General features: G+C 33.6%; 1 protein-coding gene across 1 annotated transcript in view; it reads right to left on the bottom strand.

Moving 5' to 3' along the window:
- Positions 1-22,839, bottom strand: part of LOC118198487 (uncharacterized) — a 180,393-nt gene that overhangs the window by 42,796 nt on the left and 114,758 nt on the right. Inside the window, exon 3 of the mRNA XM_035370184.2 lies at positions 4,684-5,958. Coding sequence (XP_035226075.2) covers positions 4,684-5,958 — 1,275 coding nt within the window. The remainder of the gene's footprint in view (positions 1-4,683; positions 5,959-22,839) is intronic.

Genomic DNA, 22,839 nt, shown 5'->3' with positions numbered 1-22,839 from the left:
TCCGCTCTGCTAAATAGGGGTTTGAAAAAACAGTCCGATCACCGTTCTTGGCTTTTCCAGTCCTCTCTTTCACTCGTGGCATTTTGGGTCATTACCCCCAAATCTTTCGTTTCCTCATTTCTCTATTATCTGACACGTACTTTGCCTGCTCCTTCTCCTTTTATCTCTCTCTTTCTCCCCGGCAACTGGACTAGGGAAAATTATTCGCTCATGGGTCCTGTCATGGAGGTAGGAAGTAAGTATATGTTTTTATCTTACCTCCATGGGTCCTATCGTTCTTTTCTAGTGAGGTAACGCTCTCCGGCCACTTTCCCACTGCCATGGAGTTTAAAGGAGGAGGGGAAACACGTATTACCACGTTTCCCAAAAATGGTCCCCTTTTTTATAGCATTATTTATACAGGGTGTCCCAAAACGACCGCATAAACTCTGCACAGCTAGATTCCTCGTTGGGAGTACACAAAAGCTGCCCAAAGAAGCGTACCTGTACGATCCATAGTTTACGAGAAAAATACAAAAAACAAAGTATGACGTCACTGCCGGTGCAAATAAAAAACACTTTATTTGACATATCAACAACAGTATTGGCATATCTTTCCAGACGATAATGTTTAAAACGTTCGTCGCGCATATCACATCATGCATGCGCGCGCGCCGTGGAATGACGTTAAGCCGCCGTTGAACTGGTATTTAAAAGGCTGCATCTTGCAGCTACCGGTAGTCTTCCGTATGGTGGCCATGTATTCCGTTCGTGACTACTGCGACATGTACGATGGAATGGAAATGCCTTACGAACTGCTAGGGAGTATGCCCGTCGATATCCGTCCCGCCGTCCTCCCGATATCAACGTCTTCCGTAAGCTGGACGACAGACTACGAAATACAGGAAGCGTCTTGCCAACAGCCAACCTTCACGATACTGGAAGACCGCGGAGCGGCCTGACGGTAGCACAGGGGGATGCAATACTGCAGCGGGTAGAAGAGGAGCCCGAGGTAAGCACACGCGCATTAGGCCTGAGATGACTTGGAGTAAAAGTACTGTGCACAGCCTTGTACGGTCTGACAGGCTACACCCATTTCGGTACACAACCGTGCAAGGTCTGAAATCAGATCACTTTCAGAAAAGCGTGGCCTTCTGTGAATGACTGTTGCAGCAACAGAACACAGATAATGGTTTCATTGCACATATCCTGTGAACCGATGAATCATGTTTCTCTCGTGGTGGGGTATTCAACCATCACAACAGCCATATGTTGTCCCAGGTCAATCCGCATACAATCCAGCCGCAGAGACATCAGGAAAGTTGGTCTCTTAACGTGTGGGCCGGCATACTCGGGGATCTCCTGCTTGGACCATATCTGTTGCCTGAACGGCTCTCGGGCAGTCGTACTTGGTGTTTCTCAATGAAGTCTTAACCGAGTTCCTCGATGACATACCATTAGCGGCAATACAGGGACTTAGTAGATTGGTTCCAGCATAATGGGGCTCCGGCGCATTTCTGTGCTCCTGTACGTGGTTGGCTGGATATGGAATACCCCGGCCGTTGGATCGGATGTGGGGATCCGGTTCTATGGCCGCCACGTAAGTAAATCGGAAATTAATTAAATTTTGCATATACCTTATATGAATTTAATGTACATCTTCATTTCATGCAAGCAAGCAGGCAATCTTTAGATGCTTATATGTAAACTACACTTATAGGTATGATATTGTTACAGATTTTGTATTTAATTTGCTATTTTTAGTAGAATTATTATTAAAATTGTTTTATTTCTCCGTGCACTGCAGTGCGTGGCGAGTTTTAAGAGAAAGCTACGCCGAAAAAGTAAAAATACAGGAGTACGGGCATTTAACATTTAATAAATAGATATCTCGCAATTGCAGAAATAGTAGCATCAAGAAGTTCCAACCTTTGTTCTTTCTTTTTTTACTACAAGAAGCAATTATAATTTTACTCTGTACCAGTTGTACATGAGCAGTGCTTCTCCTACCAACTCTCAGAAATATTACAGTCGAATAAGCAAGTTTTCTCGCATCACTGAAAACATTTAATGAAATTCTTCATCACAGAGGAACCATCTTGACACTTTAACATGTTGCAAATACTTAACTATTTCAAGAAATCTTGAAGTGTTTTTATATCAACGTTTTCATCCCAACTAATGTTCAATTCTCATAAATATTTTAGCCAGAGTTTTGGACAAAACCAATTATACCAAAAGAATCAAAAACATTGTGCGAAAGAACTAAAATATTTCTTTTGGTAATTTATACGTTCGTTAGTTCTTTCACATCAGGTATGTTTACAAGAAAAGTATCACAATGTCTGTCCCACATCACATGGAACGTTTGATCGACTTATTATACATTCAGATGGGTTAGTGTACTCCCACTCTCGTAAATCAAAATTTTTTTCAGCCATAATTTCAGTAAAGTTCCTTTTTCAATGATCATAAGAATTATTCAAAATTGGTCTCAGAATCATTGAAATATTAAACCGTTTTTCATAGTATTGCCGTAATAATTAAAGTCATAATTATATTAATTAATTTGTGAAAAATCTGTTCACTTGACTCACAAAATTTTTTCGAGGGCAGCATACGGTCCTCGGATCCCTAGTTAGAGATCACTGCGTTAGAGACCTTCTTAATGTAATCATTCAGTTATGGTACCCTTTAAAATATAGCAGCGCATTTTCAATCCAAGGCGACGAGTTATAGAAGTTGTTATTTAAAGTTATAGGCGATGGATCTCATTCTCTTAACACTTATGTTCTTGTGATTTCCACGTTTGCTCTTGCCTATCACCTATAATCTACTTTATTTTTTACTATTAGATTGTTATCGTTCTGATTCATTCTATGTTTAAGTTTGTATTAAAATTGATAATTTTTTGCTAGAGGAATAAGATAACTTATAATTTGTGAATTAAGAAATTATTTAAACGCCAGGAACACATATGAAAGAAAGATTTAATTAAAATAATTGACGCAAAGTTATAAATCAGGGAGGACAGAAGCTAGTCCGCAAGCCGAATGTGGCCCGATTCATCACTTAACCTAACCCGTTATGAAATCCTATGCAACAAAATTTTCATCCTTTTTCTGAAACTGAAAAAGGATTGAAGGATTTTTTTCCTTGATAAGTAGGCCGTCTAATTTTATTGTACAGGATACTCCATCTCTATTAGAACTGATTCATTCGCTGTCGATCATTTGTTAAATAAAAGTTTCATTCAAGCGAATAAACAGTTTTTTAATGTTCTATGGATGCAAATAAATTCAAACATTTTCTACAAGTATTTAATTTTGTTTGGATCGACATATTTATGTGAAAGAACTTTTTCCTTAATGATACACAGGAAAAATACATATGGATCACAAATTACTGATGAAAATTTACATTAGGTACTAAAGACTGCTACAAGTAGATTGGAGCCTAAATTGGATGAAATAATCGCAAATGAACATTTAGGGAGATTTCCCGTCTCATATTAGGTATATAATAATTAAATAATGTTAGGTATATTGTTTTTACAACACAGTATTTAGGATAAAAATAAATATGTATGAAAAGCTATAAATTTATAAAAATTTTTAATTAGCCATCGATGGCCTTTTCTTTGTTTCATTTTCTTGAAATTTAAAAGTGCATTTTATATTTTACTGTTGACTCGAGTGCAGAGTAATTGTGGCCCCGTTTTAATATCTGGGGCTTATTTAAAGCAAACAAATATGAAATAAAGTACATAAATGCTATTTTGAATTAATGTTTTTTTTTAAATTATTCTGCCGGGAAGGTATGTTCCTCTCCTGTCCTCATCGTGTCCTGGGAAATAATAGGGACCCAGCAAAAGATCGTCACACCAACACCAAAAGACCTTGTGACGGCTTTGTCTGCATCACGCATTAAAAGAGACCTTTTCGCTAATTGTTAAAATTTTTTGCCTACCCTAGTCTAGTAGTTAAATTTGAGTTTCTTGGGTATTAGTTCTATTTAGAAAGTTAAAATTGTAATATATCTAATGCACAAAATATTCTACTTTTCAGACGCATCTGCTTATGGTGTCAACTGTACTTCAACTGTATTGCTGCTCTGGGCCCAGCACTGTTATTATTCTCTGTTTTGTAATTACAAATCATACTCACAAGTAAATTTGTCTATTATTATTTAACTCTGTGTCCTTTCTGCACTACTTTTAAGTTCTGTAGTGGTGAAAACCTGTACGGCACAGTTTATGGGAATAGTTACTTTGGTTTTCCATAAACTTGTACAGTTTATGGAAAACCAAAGTAACTATTGAATACGACTTAATAATTATATCTAACAACTTCACAATTTAACTGAAAAATATCTTTATTAGACAAGTTACAAGCAACATATTTACAGAATTCAAATTTTAATTCGCCTCCTAGTATATTTATAGGTTGTAAACAAATTAGTAAAAAAGACAAAGTAAAGGCATATAATTACTTAATGAAACTGAAGCGCATTATGAAATGACAATTAATAAGGTTACATAATCACATTCAAAAGTAAATACAGTTATGAACCATTTGAATGAAACAATAGTGCATAAACTATGGCTTAATTTGAGATCGTGAAATATTTTCGGGAGCAGAGGCATTACCAGATTTTTATTTTTTTCCATTATCAGGCATTTGTTCTTATTCAAATGTGCATTACTACAGTATCCATAGAAATATTTTCTTTGCCAATATCTGCAGTCTTATGTAGATCCATTTTGATTGAGTTCTCATAAAAGCAATAAGATTGGAAAGTTGGTTTTAAGGCAGGCTGTGATTTTTTCCAGCTTCCAAAGACACGTGTTACTAAATGATTTTTCACTTTTCTTCTGCAGGTGAATGCCAGGAATATAAATAAACCTTGGAAGGTGTTCAGTACAGTAGAAATGTACCACAGCCAAAGAGCGTTCATCACAGCAGCCAAAAGTTTCACAATCCAGGTGACGCCCATGATAACGAACAGTCTGAAATATATCAAAGCATGCTTTTTCAAAAGCATTTTATTGTTGCTGTCGACATATTTCATTCTGTTTGAGAATATGATGTATGCACTGATAACAAAAATTATAAGATTAAATATAATCAAACTAAAAATTGGGCCAACGAAAAATACTAAGTTAGATTCTTTATGAAAGAACCAGCAGGTCCTTTCAAACCGTGGCTGGTAAAGTTCAGGAAAATCACTTACGTTGTCAGCTATTAAAGCAGCAGCAGCAAACACCATTGAAATTCCCCATGAAAACACGCAGTAGAATCCATATTTCTTTAATGTGAATTCTATGTGGCAGATTCGTAAACTTCCGGTTGCTTGTAGAAGACTTCTGTAGATATTAAAAGCTATCCCTGACATCCACAGGAAGGAAGCTATAAAAAAGTATTGGATCAAAACTGCGGATGCTATACATAAATTCCGATTGTTTTTGTTCAAATTTTCGTCGTCGGTGATCATTGTGAACAAATAACCTATGAAAAGAGACAAACAAAGGGATGCCAAATTATATCCAGGTAAATTCCGTAAAAGAGGTACAAGGGCGAAGACTAGTAAATGTAGTAACAAGCACACTACGGATATACCCAATCCGATTTGGGATAAGTATTTCAAAGGGCCTTCAAATTCTTCTTCTTTTATTCCTTCATTTTCTGTTACATTTACTGTTTCATTTTCACAACCACTGGAAATGTATACGACGTTGTCCTGTAAAATGTATAAGGATTCATTGTAAGTTGTGTTAATAGATTCTATGTAAAGTGTTCCGTTGGGAAAAATGGTATAGAATTTTGGATTCAAGTCGAATACCGGACAGTTATACAGAGAGGGGTGTTTACCTTGAAACAATTCACCATCTTCTTTTACGGTTTCGTTTACAGCTTGAGACAGTGATGCAAGAAATATAATGTGAAACGTCAAGAAGAAAATCTCATTCATCTTACCTATGCGTTAGATCTTGATGCCTAGACAAAAAAAGGTTACAATTTTTACAAGTCTGAATGCCTATTCTTGCAATTCATCATGCTCCCTAAAAAAAAGAAAAAATAGATACTTATTAGTTTTTACACTTTCATGTAAATCTTTAAATATTTTGTTTTATTATATAATATATTATACTTAATGTAATTTGTATATTTTAAGTTATTATGTATGCACTTTAGGTTTTTGTATTTATTATGCACTTTATTTTGTATGTTTATTATTATGGATTTTATAAATTTTTACCTTTATTTCACATGAATTGTATCATAGTATTTCCTATGCACATCCAGATTTGTTAAGTACTCTTTCATGTCAGTTTCTAATGCTTTTGCACATATATTGATGCTAAGTAAATATCAATAGCAAACAGTAATTTTATACTTAAAAGTATGTTTAATGGTATGAGTTTTTCCTTACTGTGGGCACTAGCTATTTTTAGGCTATCGCTTGACCTAACAGGGAGCCCCCGTGACTTCCTATGATGAGAGAGACAATTTGCATCCATACCTTCTTTGGGATTCAAATCCGGGCCCTTTGGTGCTTTGTACTTTTTTTTAATTATTTTTCTTCTAATGCTGTATCTCTCTTTTTTTTTAAATAAAATTTTCCATTGGCATGACATTCAACTCCGCATGGTTCGATCTAGGATGGATGTCATCTTGATGGTGTACTGTAGATTTTGCTTATTTCTTAAAATTGGAGTGCAAAGAATGAATATTATCTTACAATGATATGAAGATAGCATTTTTGGACACAGAAGTAATGAAAATAACTAGATTAAAGTTAATGAGAAAGAAAGAATAAAAAGAGATGCTGATCATAGATCCTCTCCGATTCTTGGAAGTTTTCATTAACATCATCATTTGAATTCTTTTAGTCACGCATTTCTTGTCCTTTGCTAATATGTTGCAATTTTTCTGCGAAAAGAGAGTATTGATTGTATTTTTGGTGAACATTAAATTGTTATTCTCTTTTTCGTACTGGTTTGTAATGTTGCTTTACTCCTTTTTGTGTTATAAACAGGCTGAAATTACATTTCATAACAATTAATGACTAGACACTTAGTAGTAAACACTGTTTTTTATATACATTGCTAAACATATGAAAGGATAAATCCATGTTCGCAAATTTGTGCTTCTCTAACATGTAAAATCTGATTAATAAGATGCTTCAAAGATATCAGAAGAATTTTTATGTCTCTGTTGCTGTTTACTGCATATTCAGCAGCTAGCACTAATTTTTCTTCTTTGATATTCATGTTATTAAAACATTCCTTTCCTCCCATCAGTTTTGGCATGTTATTAGGCATAGCGAGTGGAAACTAATTTGATAAGCATGGAGAACAACGGGGAATGGCAAAGCTAGTCTTGTTTAAGCACGAGTGCTAGCAGTGTGGTCAATATTATCTCCGACCTAGTTATACAGTTTTGTGCAGGTCGGTTAAATACACAAAACTTAACATTGCAAGTGCTCATCGCCTAGTACTATTTTGTTTTCACTTTGAACTGAATTGCATTAGATGCAGAAATAGGATTAAACTCGATTTTATTTGAAGAAGTAATTTTTGAGAGTGAAGGTTTCAGAACTAAAACCATATCAGGAAAGAAATAATATTCGTAATAACCAGATGTATATTTTGTGGAAGGAAAGAAATAAAAGTTCTCTGAGGAATAAAAAAAGTCACTTTTGATACTTAAAATTTGGAATCTGGAAAATCTAGGTTAGAGTTAAGCTAAGGAGCCAGTCATTAGATTATCTTAATTAACTATTGAATTGTTACATTCTTCTTTTTTCTTACGTAGCTACATGTTGTGGTGATTTGTGAGCACGAAGTATGTGCATCTGTTTTAATTTAGATTTAAATAAAAAAAAGGTTATGTAAACCTTTCATCCGCAGTATTTATTCTTAAAGACATAGCGAGTATTCGCTATAGTCTTCGACATAGGGTTTAAGAGTGTATACTTCCAAGAAATACACGAATACTCTATAATTTAAGAATAATTCAACAATAAATTCAAAGATAAATAGTAGGGCTGGACTAACAATTTAGTTTAAGGCTAACTTGGCTAACTCAACAACCTACCTGGGGATATACTTATTAAATGGCCAAAAAGGTGTATAACAACAGCAAAAACAAAATAGCTAAGTGCGTTGACTAGCGAAATCCCGCTCTGAATACACTTCTGGATTCGCCTGTTCTCATACTCTATTCACTTAACTTTTAATCTGCATCCTGGCGAGGAAATGCGAGGGGAAAATGAGAAGTTCAGGAAAAGTACCAAACTTAAAATAATGTGTTATGCAAACTAAGGGAAACTCTACAGATTATATCTATGTGGCCCTACATATGAATGTCACTAGAAAATTTGGACTACAACATTTTTTCAATTTAAGAGAAAATATTGTCCCAAGCATTTACAGAATTTTGAAATATTTCAGCCTTTAGAAGTAAAAAGCGTTTAAACAAATTGCTTTTCAGAGGATTTAATCTTAATAGGACATGTGGACTTCACGCTTAATAGGACATGTGGACTTCACGTTCAAAGGCTAAAAATCAGTGTTACATAGAATTTAGATTTTGATACAGCAAGTTCCCATTCCTTGATAAATCTCTCGAAGTGTCGGAGGTGGTATTTGCCAAACAGCGGCATAGTAGTCTCGAGCTTTCCACCCATGCTTTATTGCATTTAGGTCAGGTGAGTATGCCATCCATTCCAAACGCGTGATTTCCTGCTCAAATAATTTAACACTTCTCGCAATAATGATTAGCGCAGAAAAACTGAAAACTATGAAGATTCATCCTCAATAACTCTTAAAAATGAAGTAGTAGAGTGACACATCTTAAAAAGAAATACAATGTAACGAAATGAAAACTTACATAATAAATATACATACATTCATTCGTTATTATTACACGCAGCTAAAATACAAAATTATCGACATCAAATAGAACTTATAACAGCATTCCTTAAGTCACGGTGAAAGGTGAGTGGAGTGATTCCATTCGAACACCAGTCTTCTATAAGATGAGCTCTGATATTGAGTTAAAGCGTATCGTGAATGGCTCTACCATACGGCAAGTTTAAAAATCCAATTATCTTATCTCATATTTTCAATGCATCAGGAGCATTCACCTAACCTTCAACGAGCAATTCCAATAGCTTGGATTCGGTTCCAAATTCAGTTATACTTTGAGTGAAGCCAAAGATATTTCATGAGGGCAACATTTACATAACCTTCAACGAGTAATCCCAATAACTTGGATACGGCTCCAAATTTAGTTATACTTTGGGTGAAGCCAAAGATATTTCCTTTTTACCTTTATGCTTCACCTGTTTCCAGTCATTGATTCGTGTAAAACATGACTTCGAAATATCACTCGAATTCTTTTTGTCAAAGGAACACCGTTAAATCTAAACTCGAGCAACGGAAATAGCATAATATGAGACTCCAAATTCATAGTCATATTCTTAAATTGTGTCAATAATGTAGTCTGATGTCGATGTTGCTATTATGCAACAGGGAATGCTTAACAACTGATTTACAATACATACTGTAAGTCAGTTGCATTCACCAGAAAGACTCAAAGTGATAAGTATTGATTTTCCTGTAATTACTTCCAGTAGATATACTGTATTATATCAACAAGTTAAGAGTTTAATAATTGACATCGATAACGCAGACCAAGAGAGCAAAGTTTCTGCCTTATTCGCTTCGTTAATGTACAAAGTGGAATAAACATCCTATCCATTCTGATATAAACCAGCAAACTATCTCTAGATAGGTACAGGTAGAAATGGGCGACGGAGAGCCCATTTCTACCTGTACTTCTTGTCTAAGTCTACCTGTATTCTTCATTGGTCTTACAGGTATAGTCCCGCCACGCTGTTTCCCCGTTTTGAGGCAGAACATCCCACATGTCGGTACGAGGGTTACCACTACCACCACCAACCCAATGAGAGGACTTTCTGTTCGTTGCATATTTTGTGTATTCTCTTGCTGCGCTATTCTAACTTATAGTAACGACAAGTACAAGATGGTTTAAGTATAACTAGGATTGATTTTTATTTTGCCAAAACCTTTAATGGGAATAAAAGAGCTGAGCATGTCACCCTCAGCGTACTCACCTCCAGAATTGATACGTTTTTTTCCAGCATTCTGAAAGCATTTTCATGACATTTCCAAAAAAGGTTTCCAGTTGGCTGTGAATCCACGCCTGAACACTGAAGAAGGCTTCGTTATCTACAAGCCGAATGCCTTCAAAGCCTGAGACTTGGATTTAAGACTGAGACTCGAGATTGAACTAGTGACACTAGTTTCCTTCGCGGTTACTATGGATTTCAAAAAGGCATTCTATCATCTTCAAAACACCGTAAAAGAGAATTATTGATTTGCATGCGCGTCACCTTGTTATCATCTGTCATCATGCATGGAATTCACGGGCATACACCTTGTCACATTGCAAATGTCTTTCTACACTACCAACATTAATTGAAAATATCAACGCAAGCTCTCTGTGACGCGTTTATTCCCAGGAATAGCCACGTTTATACGATCAGTATTTGTCGGGTTGAGGGATGTTCTCTAAGCTCTCTTGTCCGTCAAACACTTAACCACTCAGAGGCATGGGTTACGTAAGAGACACTATTATCCATACTGTGCTTGGGTCTCTAGCAAATAAGATGACTAAACGTTTTCTTTGAGAAGAAATTTGGTCACAATCCATTGTTCCGTTCTCCGAGGCAGCTACTCTTCTCTTATCACTCTCGAGACTCCCAGGCAGCACAGAGCAATGTCTTACCTGCAGAGGAGATAATTTGTGGTTAGTAACTATACTCACCTGAAGACAGACAGCACTATGCATGAGTAACAGTAAAACAGTAATAGCACTATGCATGAGTAATAGTAATATCGCTATGCATAACAGTAATAGCACTATGCATGAGTAATAGTAAGTCTCATTTGAATCTTTTTGTAAAAATAGTCCAAATGATTTTCTGAGGAATTCAACCGAACATTAAGCTAAAAAATAAAAAATGAACTTATCTACTATAGAATAAAAATCAGTCTTTTTACCCTTGATATATTCAGACTAATCAAGCAATGCAAAGTGGAATCACACGCATATCAGCTATCGCGTATTTCAAAACCGTACCCTTTCCTTAATTGAAACTGTCTTTTGAAAGACTATACTTTCTCGCTTGCTGGAGTAAAAATGTGAAAAAACAAGATATACCTAAGTAGAGCAAGAAAGGAAAATATTCCAACTATATGATAGAAAATGAAATCTTTCAGTTTAATCGATTTACAGAAAATGAAAGAAATGCCACTGAGAAACAAATTCTTGAAAAGCTAGTGGCATTATCGGAATATTATTGTTAACCAAAAAGAAGAATTGGGATCATTAATCAGCCTCTTTCTACAGCTCTTTGCAGTCAGCCTTTTAAGTGAATTTTAGTTGCTTTGTATTCCTTTTTCGGTCACTAAAGGAGGGAAAGCCTGAGTTTTCTACCGTTTAGCCAGAGCATTCACAATTTTTTTTCGGTTGTTTTTCCGTAGGCGCATGTTTCTTTTTCGCCATTTTCACTGCTATAGCTGAGAAAGCTCTACTGTATTTCTACTCTCTAGCCCCTTCTTTTACTAATTTTATCGTCCGAAAACCGATAAAAGAAAATTATGGGAATAATTTCCGAAAAATGCGGTCACAATAAGAACATGAAACAAATGAAAATAAGGCATGAGTAAATTACAGGTAACTATTACAAAACATTTTCTCTTAAAGAAACCTACATTCTAATGAGAATGCATAATAATATTAACATTACAATATCCAAATTGATATTTTCATTTCTATTTTCCTGTATTTCTAATCTCATCTCTTCTTATTGTTTTCTCAGCCACTTTTTATAAAGACTTCATATCATCCATAAGTTGAATGTGCAGCTGACTCAGCGAAATACTATAATGGATGTCAATTCGTATTTGCTTCGCTATGTTTGGTCAGCTCTTGTATTAGGTTGGGATAAAGTGTCAACAGTTATAAGGGATGATTTTCTGAAAGCTTCTGAAGAAAGGGGAAAGTTAGACTAATGTTTTTAAATATTTCAGAATTTAGTATTAAGAGTAGAGGGAGAGAAAAATACGGTGGACAATGCAGTATTTAGCCTTCAAAACTACAGCCCTACAAATTTACTAATGGCAGTTCATGTTACTATTAGTTTCTTTAGAATTTATTTTTCACCGTATTTGTTTCGTACATAGTAATCATTTCTTTTTTTTTCTCTCTTTCTTTGAAAGACAAAATTCGGTTAGTTACACATATACTTGTTTTGAACTGTCAAAGCGAGTTTAAGAGAGTGCAGGTATTTTCAACAATTCTAAGTGGGGGTATGGAAATTAATGTTATTATTATTTGCGTATCAAATCATAAAAATTTCTTTTATAGTGGTAGCTTCATTCGTTTTATCTTTGACTATTCACTTGCACTTCTGAATTGACCTTACAAGATACAGGAACGTATAAGATATTTTTATTGGAATTAAAAATGTGATAAACGAAAATATTAGCAGTATCTTTCTTACAAAAAGCCATATATCACTTTTTATAGGTTTACCAGCAGCACAAATACATTTTAAATTGCTGTGTTTATTGATCACAAATAATGATTCAAAATTAAATGCCTACTTGTTAATTTAAGCATTAATTAATTTTAATATGAAAATTCTTGAATAAAAATTATTATTTTCGCTTGGAAGTATTACTAAAAGAACTGGTTGGATAGTTCACTGTTTTATGCAATTACACACACAGTGACTTATTTTTGCATAAATTATATTTCAATATCATTATCTAGTATGTAGTATTACAAACATTGCTAAGCATGGAATAAACAACTGGGTTTGTTTACCAGATTTTACTAATGATGCATATATGCTTAAATTTACTAAGCGCTCATAAGTAGTTTTATTCCTCCTTGAAATCTTGTTTCTTACAGTAAAATATATTGTTATCAATTTCTATTATAAAAACTCAATCAAAATATATTGCTTTATTAAGATGAATTTTTCACATGCATTTGTATTATCGGATGATTACTTCCACCAAATGTGTTTTTTTTTTTTTTTTGTTATAAAATTCCTTTCTTTCTGTCTGAAAATTTATATTTTAAAATACATTTTGTTACTCTAATGAAAACATGTACCGTCTAATATTTCATAGATAGACAGAAAAACAGACAGAAACAGAAATAAATGCAAAGTTCAAAAAATTAAAAATTTTAAAAAATCTGAAATCTTTCGCATTTTATATTACACCCAAAGGGACTTTTTTTAACGTTTTGTGTGTTATCTTTAATTATTACATATTATGTTCTTAGCGCTTAAACCATAAAATTCAATTCAACAGCAATATAACCAAATATTTAAAAAAGTATATTTTTAGAATTTCCGATACACAGTCTCGCGCGCTGGAGATAATTTTTCCCCCGTATTGTGTTTTCAATGCTCAATTTAAAATCGCTGAGTTTGTCGATCAAAAATTCGTTACAGTTTACAAAATCTGAAATAGATAACAAAATAAATTCCAAATTTGGGCTTCGAGATGCGCATATTAGAGTGGGCGACAACTTTTTCTCAAAATTTGCTGTCTCTAGGTTGTTTTTTCACAATGCGAGGAACATAAATACGTTCATGCAGATTCTTCATTATTTAATTTCTTCAAATATAGTGCAGGGCTCTAATATTTGGTGGCAACAATTTAAAAAGTGAAACGCCGTTTTATGGTGGACAATGCAAAATTCCGAAACGAAATTAATAGCCCATCTGTGCAAATTTCCCCTTTGGGCTAATAAGTAATTGACTAAAGTTAACATTTTCACATGTCTGGAAATTTATACAGCTAGTTGGAGAGAGTTAATGATACGAATTATACAGATCAAAAACATTTTGCATTTCGTTTGAAGTTGTAAGTAGACGTATTTATATTTCAATAACAGACCTAATTTGAGGACATTGATTAAACAATTAAAAATAACTAAATAAATAAGTAAAATTCAGAAATCTTTCAAATCAGAACCTAAACCTGCAAATAAGAATCAGAGCTTTTATATGTAAGAAAAACTAAGCTGTTTCAAGCATAAAAAAATCAAAGGAAATCACTTGTAAATATATTTTTATAACCGTAATTAAACTTTTGCTTGTCATTGTATTTACATATTCAGCTAACAGATTATTTGCATTTGTATTAAATTTACACAATACATAATTAATTATGAGACAAATAAAGATCATATAAATCACAAGTTTTCTATTAGAATGCACATTCAAACAATCGAAATACTTTAAATGATGTTTTAACCAAAACCTTTTTTGTGTAAATTGCTGTTTTTTCAAACAAATTGTTAACCAACACTTTAATCATACATATAATTAACCGATATCTTTTTTATGTAAATTGCTATTCATTTAACTAAATTGTTAACCAATACTCTTCATTAGGTATGTTATTAACCAATATCGTTTCACGTAAATTGCTGTTAATTCATGTAAATTGTCAACCAATAACCTTAATTACATATATTATTAACAATTAGCCTTTTTACATAAGTTACTGTTTATTCACTTAAAATGTTAACAAGTATTCTTAATTACAACAATAGCAATTACAATTGCTATTTATTCAATTAAATTGTTAACCAATAGCCTTCATTACATATGTTATTAACTAATATCTCTTTTACGTGAATTGCTGTTTATTTATGCAAATTGTGAACCAATATCCTTTATCATATACATTATTAACCAATATCTTTAAATACAAATAGTATCAATAAGTATCCTTTTCTTGTAAACTGCAGTTTATTTACATGAATCGCTTATGCAGATTAAGCCAGAATACTTCATAACATTGTAGAGACATTAGATATTTTTTGGAAGCAGGCAACATGAAAAATTAGCAACGCCTTCGCCGGGAATCGAACCACGGACCTCTAGAGTACCGGCTCAGCGTGCAGAACCACTACACCACGAAGGCACGCTAGGAAATCGAGAGAAATACCTTATAACATAAAACTAAGAACTAATATATATGAAGGAATACTGAGCAGATATTTAGTCTAACATGTTTCCTGTGAAAAAAAGTTAATAGTAACAATTACGTTTAAGGGCTTTAACCTTATAAGTAAAGAAATACACTATTAGTGACAGGAATTACCTCTTAAATTAAGTACTTTCACATAAAGTTAGTAAAATTTATGAGGAAAGGATAACAATTATGACCTTGTAAGAAAATTTCTCATTCCCGCCTTGCATAATGTTAAGTGATTAGCATAATCTAACTTACTTAACAGTCTCAAATCCAAATGAAAGTGTGGTTGATGTTTTGAATTTCTTGAATCTCGCAGAAGAATGTACACTAAAGAGAAAAAATTTAAAATGATTGTTGAAATGAAAATGTAAAATGATGATGTAATTAACATATATTATTTAAGACGTTTTAATAGAAGGATTATGATTTAATATAGCTACGCCATTTCGTATAATGGTTAGCGTTATTGGATACCGTATCACTGGGTTCTCCTTCAAAGGCTTGGATCTTTGTAAGTATACAGAATCTATGTAGTATGCGGGCATTTAAAATGATGGAGACCTGAAAATCCTGTCAAAAAGTTTGGTGGTAGTGGAAGAGATATAGGAGACCATCAGATCCGTTCCCGTTTTCATTTACTGCATAAGTCAATGAATGCAAAATAGTGATCATGAAACAACAGTTTTAACCAAGGAAATAAGAAAAAAATAGCACGGTGACATATCATGAAAAAACGGAACTTATTGATTAGTAATTGCTGAATTTATTTGTCAAATTTAGCTTAAATACGGAATCTTTCTGACCAGTCAGAATGAACAAAAATGTACAGGTAAAATTCTCACTGCAAAAGGTTTTAAAGCCACATAGTGGAATTAACGAACAAACAACTAACAACATAAATGCTTATTAACCCTAATATTGGTGATTACGACATATATAGCTTCAGAATTAATAGTAATTAAAATTTAAAGATGCAATGTAATAATTTAGCAGTATAGTTATTTGAGACTTCTCCTCTTAATAAGAATTTAAAAAACTGTGTTTTCATTATTCTTAACTTAGTTGTAATAACAGTATCTTAGGCAGGAATAAAAATTTGTAATTCTTTAGTTTTTTTAAGGTTGCAGAAACTGAGGTAAAATCAAAGTAAGCCAAAAGCATTAAAGTGAGTTGAAAATCCTAGTCTGGAGATATATATATATACGGTGTTATTTTGATTAAAAAAGCTAATTTAAATATTACGTACCAAGACAAAATTCGATAATACCTCCTATCATCAGTGCCGATAACTTCAGTCATCGGCGACAAATAGCGTGTTACCTGAAGCAGTCGCAACGAGTACAGTTAGCTCACTCTGATTTTAGTAATGTATTATATCCGTAAGCGGGCTGCACTTTTTTTTTATTTTAGATAAATTAACATACTTCCGTGATGAGTTGTGCCGGAAAGGTTGGATAGGAAAGACCAAAGATAGTACACTGAAGGTTTACGATTGAACAATAAATAAGGAATATCCTCGGCACCACGCCGAAACCATGAATTTACAAACTCTTTCCCTTTTCCCATGCCTAGTAGCAAATTTTAATAGAAGAATATTCACTAGGGCGTATAAAGTATTATCTCCTATTAAATTTTTGATATTAGGTCTTGGGAGGAAGAAAAATGTTTAGAAACTAGCAACATCATACATAATCAAGAACATCGAACATTTCTTCAACCCGAAGTCAACACTGAAAACAAAAGTCAAGCTTGACTAGTGAAAGTATGGCTAGTGAAGGGATCCAAATCTGCATAAGTACCTCGCTAAACAATCCTGACCCGCCTATTTAAAGCTTCGTTTTGACATATAGGACAACTGGCATTAGGTGCCAAATTTGACATGATTAAATGCACACTGCATGCGCCATCAGGAAAGCATCAGTTGAGGAACTGAAATCTTGCTCAAAATATCACATAGTTATTGCAGCTTTTGATCACTCGGAATCGTTGGAGACGCACTAGTCATTGTTAATAGTTTAACTTAATGTTGATTCTTATTTCTAATAAAATTGCTTAAATAATCACTAAGGTTATCAGCCTTTTAATTAAGCAAAGTTTGGATTTCGTGTATAGCGTTCCCATTTTATTTAAATGTAAAGCTGCAACAGCATGTCCTCTAGTAGAATCAAAAATTCTATCGAACGAGTGTCCATGATACTTTTCTTTGATTTTTTTCAATTGTTTAACTTTATCATTTTTATTCATCATATTTTTGACATGTTTCACTACAGTTGAAAATGGTGTTGCACATGAAGGTGATATTGTACAATTTCCATCTATCTCTTTGATGAAATGTGATCAGCTGTTTAGGAAAGAGACTACAGTATGAAAGCACTCTTTAAAGAATAATGATTTTGGGTCTGGTTTTAAGTATTACGTGTTCAGTTCGCGATGCAAAGTGTTAGTTCTCTTGGCGCATTTTGGGTAACGAAAATTCGTCACAACGACGGAACACAGAGTCTTCTGAAATTCGATTGATTCACTGAAATGCTGATGGTTTGTGCCAAACAAAGAAGACAGAAATTTGCAAAAGTCTTTGTTTGGGAAAATATTTGAAAGTTTGGCATTCTCTTGTGCTTGAAACGAGTTCTGAGTTCATAGTTCTTGAGTATATATTTTCTACAACCTGTTTCAGCATAGTACTAAGAATTTAAAAAACAATCTAAAAAGCCATGTAAACGAAAACATTACAATATGTAGCATATTTATGCGATAAAAATGTAATAGTTTTATTTAATTATGGTGTCTCGTTCTTGCTGTCCCCCACCGCTTTAAAATCCATCGCTGCTTCACAGGAAGTTGTAAGCAATTTTCGTCTTCCCAAGTGTGTGCTCTCATGCTATAATTGGTAGCGTGTTTAAGTTGTAGTTGAAAGATTTGGTGTTTGAAGCTAAGCAAGGTTACAACTGATATTTAGCATTTATTATTTCGAAAGGCCTAATAGATTCTACAAGTGACTAAGATGTGGACGATCATTTCACCACCTGGATTTTGGGTTTTATTTCTATCTTCTTAGTCGCTCTTTAAGTAGGGAAGAATGTAAGGAAATTTTGTCTTCTCCACTGCGTGCAATCGGGTATAACCGGCAGCATTTCGGCTACCAATCGAAAGATCTTGAGTTCGAATCTCAGTGAGGATGTAGCTAATTTTCTCACGTTTCTCGCTCCCCAGCTACCTGACAGTTGTATAAAATTAGTAATTTTTTTAAATCTAGTAACACATTTAAGGTTACCTCCATCTGCAAAAGCTGGCAGTTCATAATAATTTTCAGTCATTTTTTTCTCAGCATAAAAATATGATTTCATAAATGTATCAATATCAACTTTCTTCACAGAAAGTCGACGGATAGCATAATTTTCTATTATTCGCAAATTCCTTTTATTGCATAATTTTGTTTATTAAGAATGTTTTTTAATTTCGTTAAAATGTGTTCTAGTCCATCAGACTGCTTTCAGATCGTGCCTTTAGCCCGGATGCAATTTGTGTCGGAGATCACTGTAATATTAAAATAATCAGTTAAAAGTTCTTTAATTAACTGCTTCTTTATTATCCTTTTACTTACTCCTTCTTCTTAAAAATAGCAGCATCTACTTACTTCTTAAGCCTTCCACTTAACAAATGTACAGACTAATAAGTTTTGTTTAAATAAATGAGATGAATATTTAAGTATAAAAATATTATAAAATTTGCGTCTGATTATTAAAGTAACAATTTTCAAAAAATCAGACTAATCTTAATTACACATAACATAAAAAATAAATATAAAATCATAATAAATAAATTTCCCAATAAATGCAAATTTTTTTTATAGAAATAAAAACTGTCGAGAAATCTTAAGCATTACATGTATCGTCTTATGATATAACAATTCCGATATAATTTTACGCAAATTTTAATGTTACTTTTGATAATAATGATGAGCAGCATATTAATATTAAGTTAAAAGATAACTCTTCAGTGTTTGTCTCTTATAAATTATAAACATGCTTACTTACTAGTTACCAGTGGTTACGTGCTAGTCAGGGTAATGATACAAGATTTTTCTACAATTTAAAATCTTCAAGCAAGGTACCTAAACACTTTACAAATCTCTCTCAGATATGATTCTCCTAAACATCACCGAACGGTAATGTTACTGGGGTTCCCGTTAACCTTCGTCGGGCAATATCATGACGAAGCATCTTCCAAACCGGTTGTTAAATATTTACGAAATTCTGTTCACTTTTAAGAAACTTCGTGGCGATCATGGAGAAGCAAACAAGGTCAGAAGCGCCATCGGGAAATTAATCTTTAATTTTATAGACTGGAAAAGTGCTCTTCCCTGGCTGCTATTCTGTTAATTCTTTGTTTCTCCTTCAGTTCATTTCTTGTAGAACTGATTATTATAACCACTTTTATTATGTTTTTTTTTTTCATCGGTCTTGCTAATACGTCTTTCGGAAATTTATGTTTCACTTTCTTTATATATTATGACAGATTTACACAGAAAAACAAGCAGTAAAACTGTATTTGAAAATCAAACCTCTTGTTAAATTTTCTGTCGACTGCTGTCTGACGATCCAATGTATAAATCGATTTTTGTTTTTGCGTTTTTTAATGATCATTATCCAGCAGCTGTAACAATAAGTAGGTGTCCTGAACGATATAGGGGTTAACAATGCTGGCTTCTGTATCTTTAGACCCAGGATCCAATTCCTTAGAATTCTTGGATGTTTGAACGTGCATGATGTGTGCGTGGCATCGGACACTTAAAATACTAGAGACCTCAAAATCCTCTCGAGTGGTTTGTCAATAAGGGACCCTTAAATGCATCCCCCAGAATGTTTACTATCAAAGCGAACAGAATCTGGCGTTTTCACTAGTGAATTCGGTGGTCTGCTGTGGGTAACGTTCACGGTGATGAGATAGATAAATGGCCTATGACTTTTCGCCATTCCCGTCTCTTGTATTAATTTGCAAATACCCTGCCGTTTGAAACATCAACAGCAACATAATCTAATATTAGTAATTTGCAGTAGTGTTAGCGTTGAAGAATGTTTTGCCATTTCGAACCGAAACATCAGTAGGTAAAATCAAGATATTTTGGACGAAATTGATAAGTTAGAAAATATTAAATTTTCAGATAATTTAACAAGTTTTTTTAATTTCTAAATATCCTTGATTTAGGCAGTTCGTTTTAACCACATATCTTTTTGGTGGCTTTCAATACCAAGTATGTAATTTTTATTAGTTTCTTTCAAAATATTTCGGAAATCGTAACCATTTTTTCATGAATCTTCATTTCCAATTTCTGGTAAGAATACAAATATTATCACTTTATAGTAGCAAGTTGCTGCCTAGACGGTGTAGTGGTTAGGGGAGCGGACTGCGATACCAAAGGGGCCGGGTTCAAATCCCGAAGAAGGCATGGTTGATCGTCCTTCATAGTTCGTCCCTTCATAGGCGGCAAAGTTGGCCGTCCTATTAGGTGCCTCCATAATAAAGTGACACATACTTCTGGACTTAGTGGTGGCCAAGCCGAAGTCGGCTGAGTGCCCGCCATTCGTAAAAAAATTAGTAAGTTAATGTAAATTAAGGCATGCGTAAGCGAGTTTAAAATCTAGCTAAGATTAACTGCCACTCATGCTTTGTTTTCGATGAGACGCCTTACTTCTGTATTTGCAAGCGCTAGTCTGTTTGGAAGCATTGCTTGAAAGTTGAATATAATCTCATTGGCAAGCTTGACATATGCCTCCGCCCATGATGATTAGGTAAGGCTAAAATCATGTGTCTTGCTTTAGAGAATTTGAGTTCGATATTTGCATATTTCAACGAAAGTGGCCTGTTGTTATGAGTTATCGTCAATAAGTAATCTAACTCTTTTGTTTTAGAATGCTGGCTTTAGTTGTAACTCATACGTGGAGTTAAGTGTATTCAATTTTAATCTGTATACTTGTGTAAGTTGTTTATAGGCAGGGCTATAGTTCATCAGCATTTAGAAAGTAACTCTTAGGGTAGTAACGTTAACTAATTAGCTAAAATTAAAGCTTTCGCCTCTAAAATCTAGAACTTAGTCATTGAGGCAAAACAAAAAGGTCATTTGCTCAAAAAATAATATAAAACGTGTCCATTGAGGGAAAAAACTGCAATGTCATCACCAAAATGCCAAATTAGTAACATAAAAATAGCAGCATTTACTATAAATCTTACCACTAAGAAAGGCATCATAATAATAATGACACTTAGAATCGGCATATACTGACGAAAATAAAATTGTAAAAAAAATATAATAAAAACAACTGCGACACCTAAACAAACAAAACTTTGCAAAACACATTCTATAAAATATTTTACAGCAAAATAACATTAGAAGTTAGTATTTCATTATTACAAATGCATTATAATATCATCTAGTTTTGTAAGCAGCTTCATTAATCTATCATGTATACTAATACTATGAAGAGATTTTATTGAATAACTTTCTTCTAAATACCAATGTGATTAGACATTCCCAAATATAATGATTACCTCCGCGTTTAGTTATCGACATTTGCATTGTACATTCACCGTGAAGAAACGATTTACATATTATTGAAATGTTCCATGATCTGTTATAGCCTGATCAAAACAAAAGTCTGATTAAAACCGATTCTGAAACTGGTTTCAAGGTTAGCCTCAAGGTTTGCTCTTCCCGACCAAGAAATCTTTGAAATCTTTGAGCGTGTGACATCAATGACTCACACTCTGCCTCAAAGCAACTAGTCCCTCAGAGAACTAATTGTAACCGTTTCTTCTGTAAGCCAAGTGACGCCATTAAATTCAAGCATTAGGAAGAGCACAAATTTATCTGTCTACTAACCTTGGTTAGACTCTTTCCAACTTTGACATCACTTACTTACAGAAGCGCTAAAAAGAAGAGATAAAGAGAGTAGTTGCTTTGAGTAGACTAGAAGTCAGTGACGTTACACAAGAGCAGATCTTGTAATATAGTAATCTTTTTTGTATTAATGCGTTATACACTTTCCTTCCTTTATCTCCATCATCCATTATTTTTGCCATTTTTCATTTATGTCTTTCCTGAACACATTTCCGATGACTATCTCTGGAAAGGGAATGGTAATAACGATATTGTTCAAAAGAGTTGCTAATTTGTTAAGGGGACCGTGGACTTTGAAAAAGCTAAAAATCGACCAAAATATTGAAATTTTTTTTTTACTCTCGTTGTATTACATATACTTAACTGCATCGTATGTAAAAAACCGAATTCAAATATTCTAATTTTTAACGAAGTTACAAGCATTTAAAATGTGTAAACAACATAAACTTTGCCCTTTAAATTTTGGCGAAAATGTAAACAAATATGTTTCAACAGTTATTTGCTGATATTTATATACTTACATATTTAATTCTTTATAAACCTGGCAATATAACGTTTTAACTGTAACTGCCATTTCACTGTTTACAGTTTAAAAGTGTTCCTCGCTATTTTCCTTAGTTCTTTTGCTAAAAGTGTTTTGCTGTGTTTTATACAACTACATTTTGCAGGACTGTTTATAACTGAGTTTCTTGGACTGGAAGAACTTCAGATTAATTTATAACCTCTTGCGTAAAAGTATATATATATATATATATATATATATATATATATATATTTATTGTAGTACATTATGCATGCCATAAGTCGTCGTTACCGTAAGCCTAAAGGGCGACCATCGAAGAAAAAACTTGCAGCTGTCAGCAAA

The sequence above is a fragment of the Stegodyphus dumicola genome, chromosome 9 (assembly GCF_044657685.1).
Source record: "Stegodyphus dumicola isolate Sdum_Otavi_A_Nest chromosome 9, ASM4465768v1".
Lineage (NCBI taxonomy): Eukaryota > Metazoa > Arthropoda > Arachnida > Araneae > Eresidae > Stegodyphus > Stegodyphus dumicola.
Note: the sequence above shows the minus strand (reverse complement) of the source record. Positions and strands in the feature narration are given on the sequence as shown.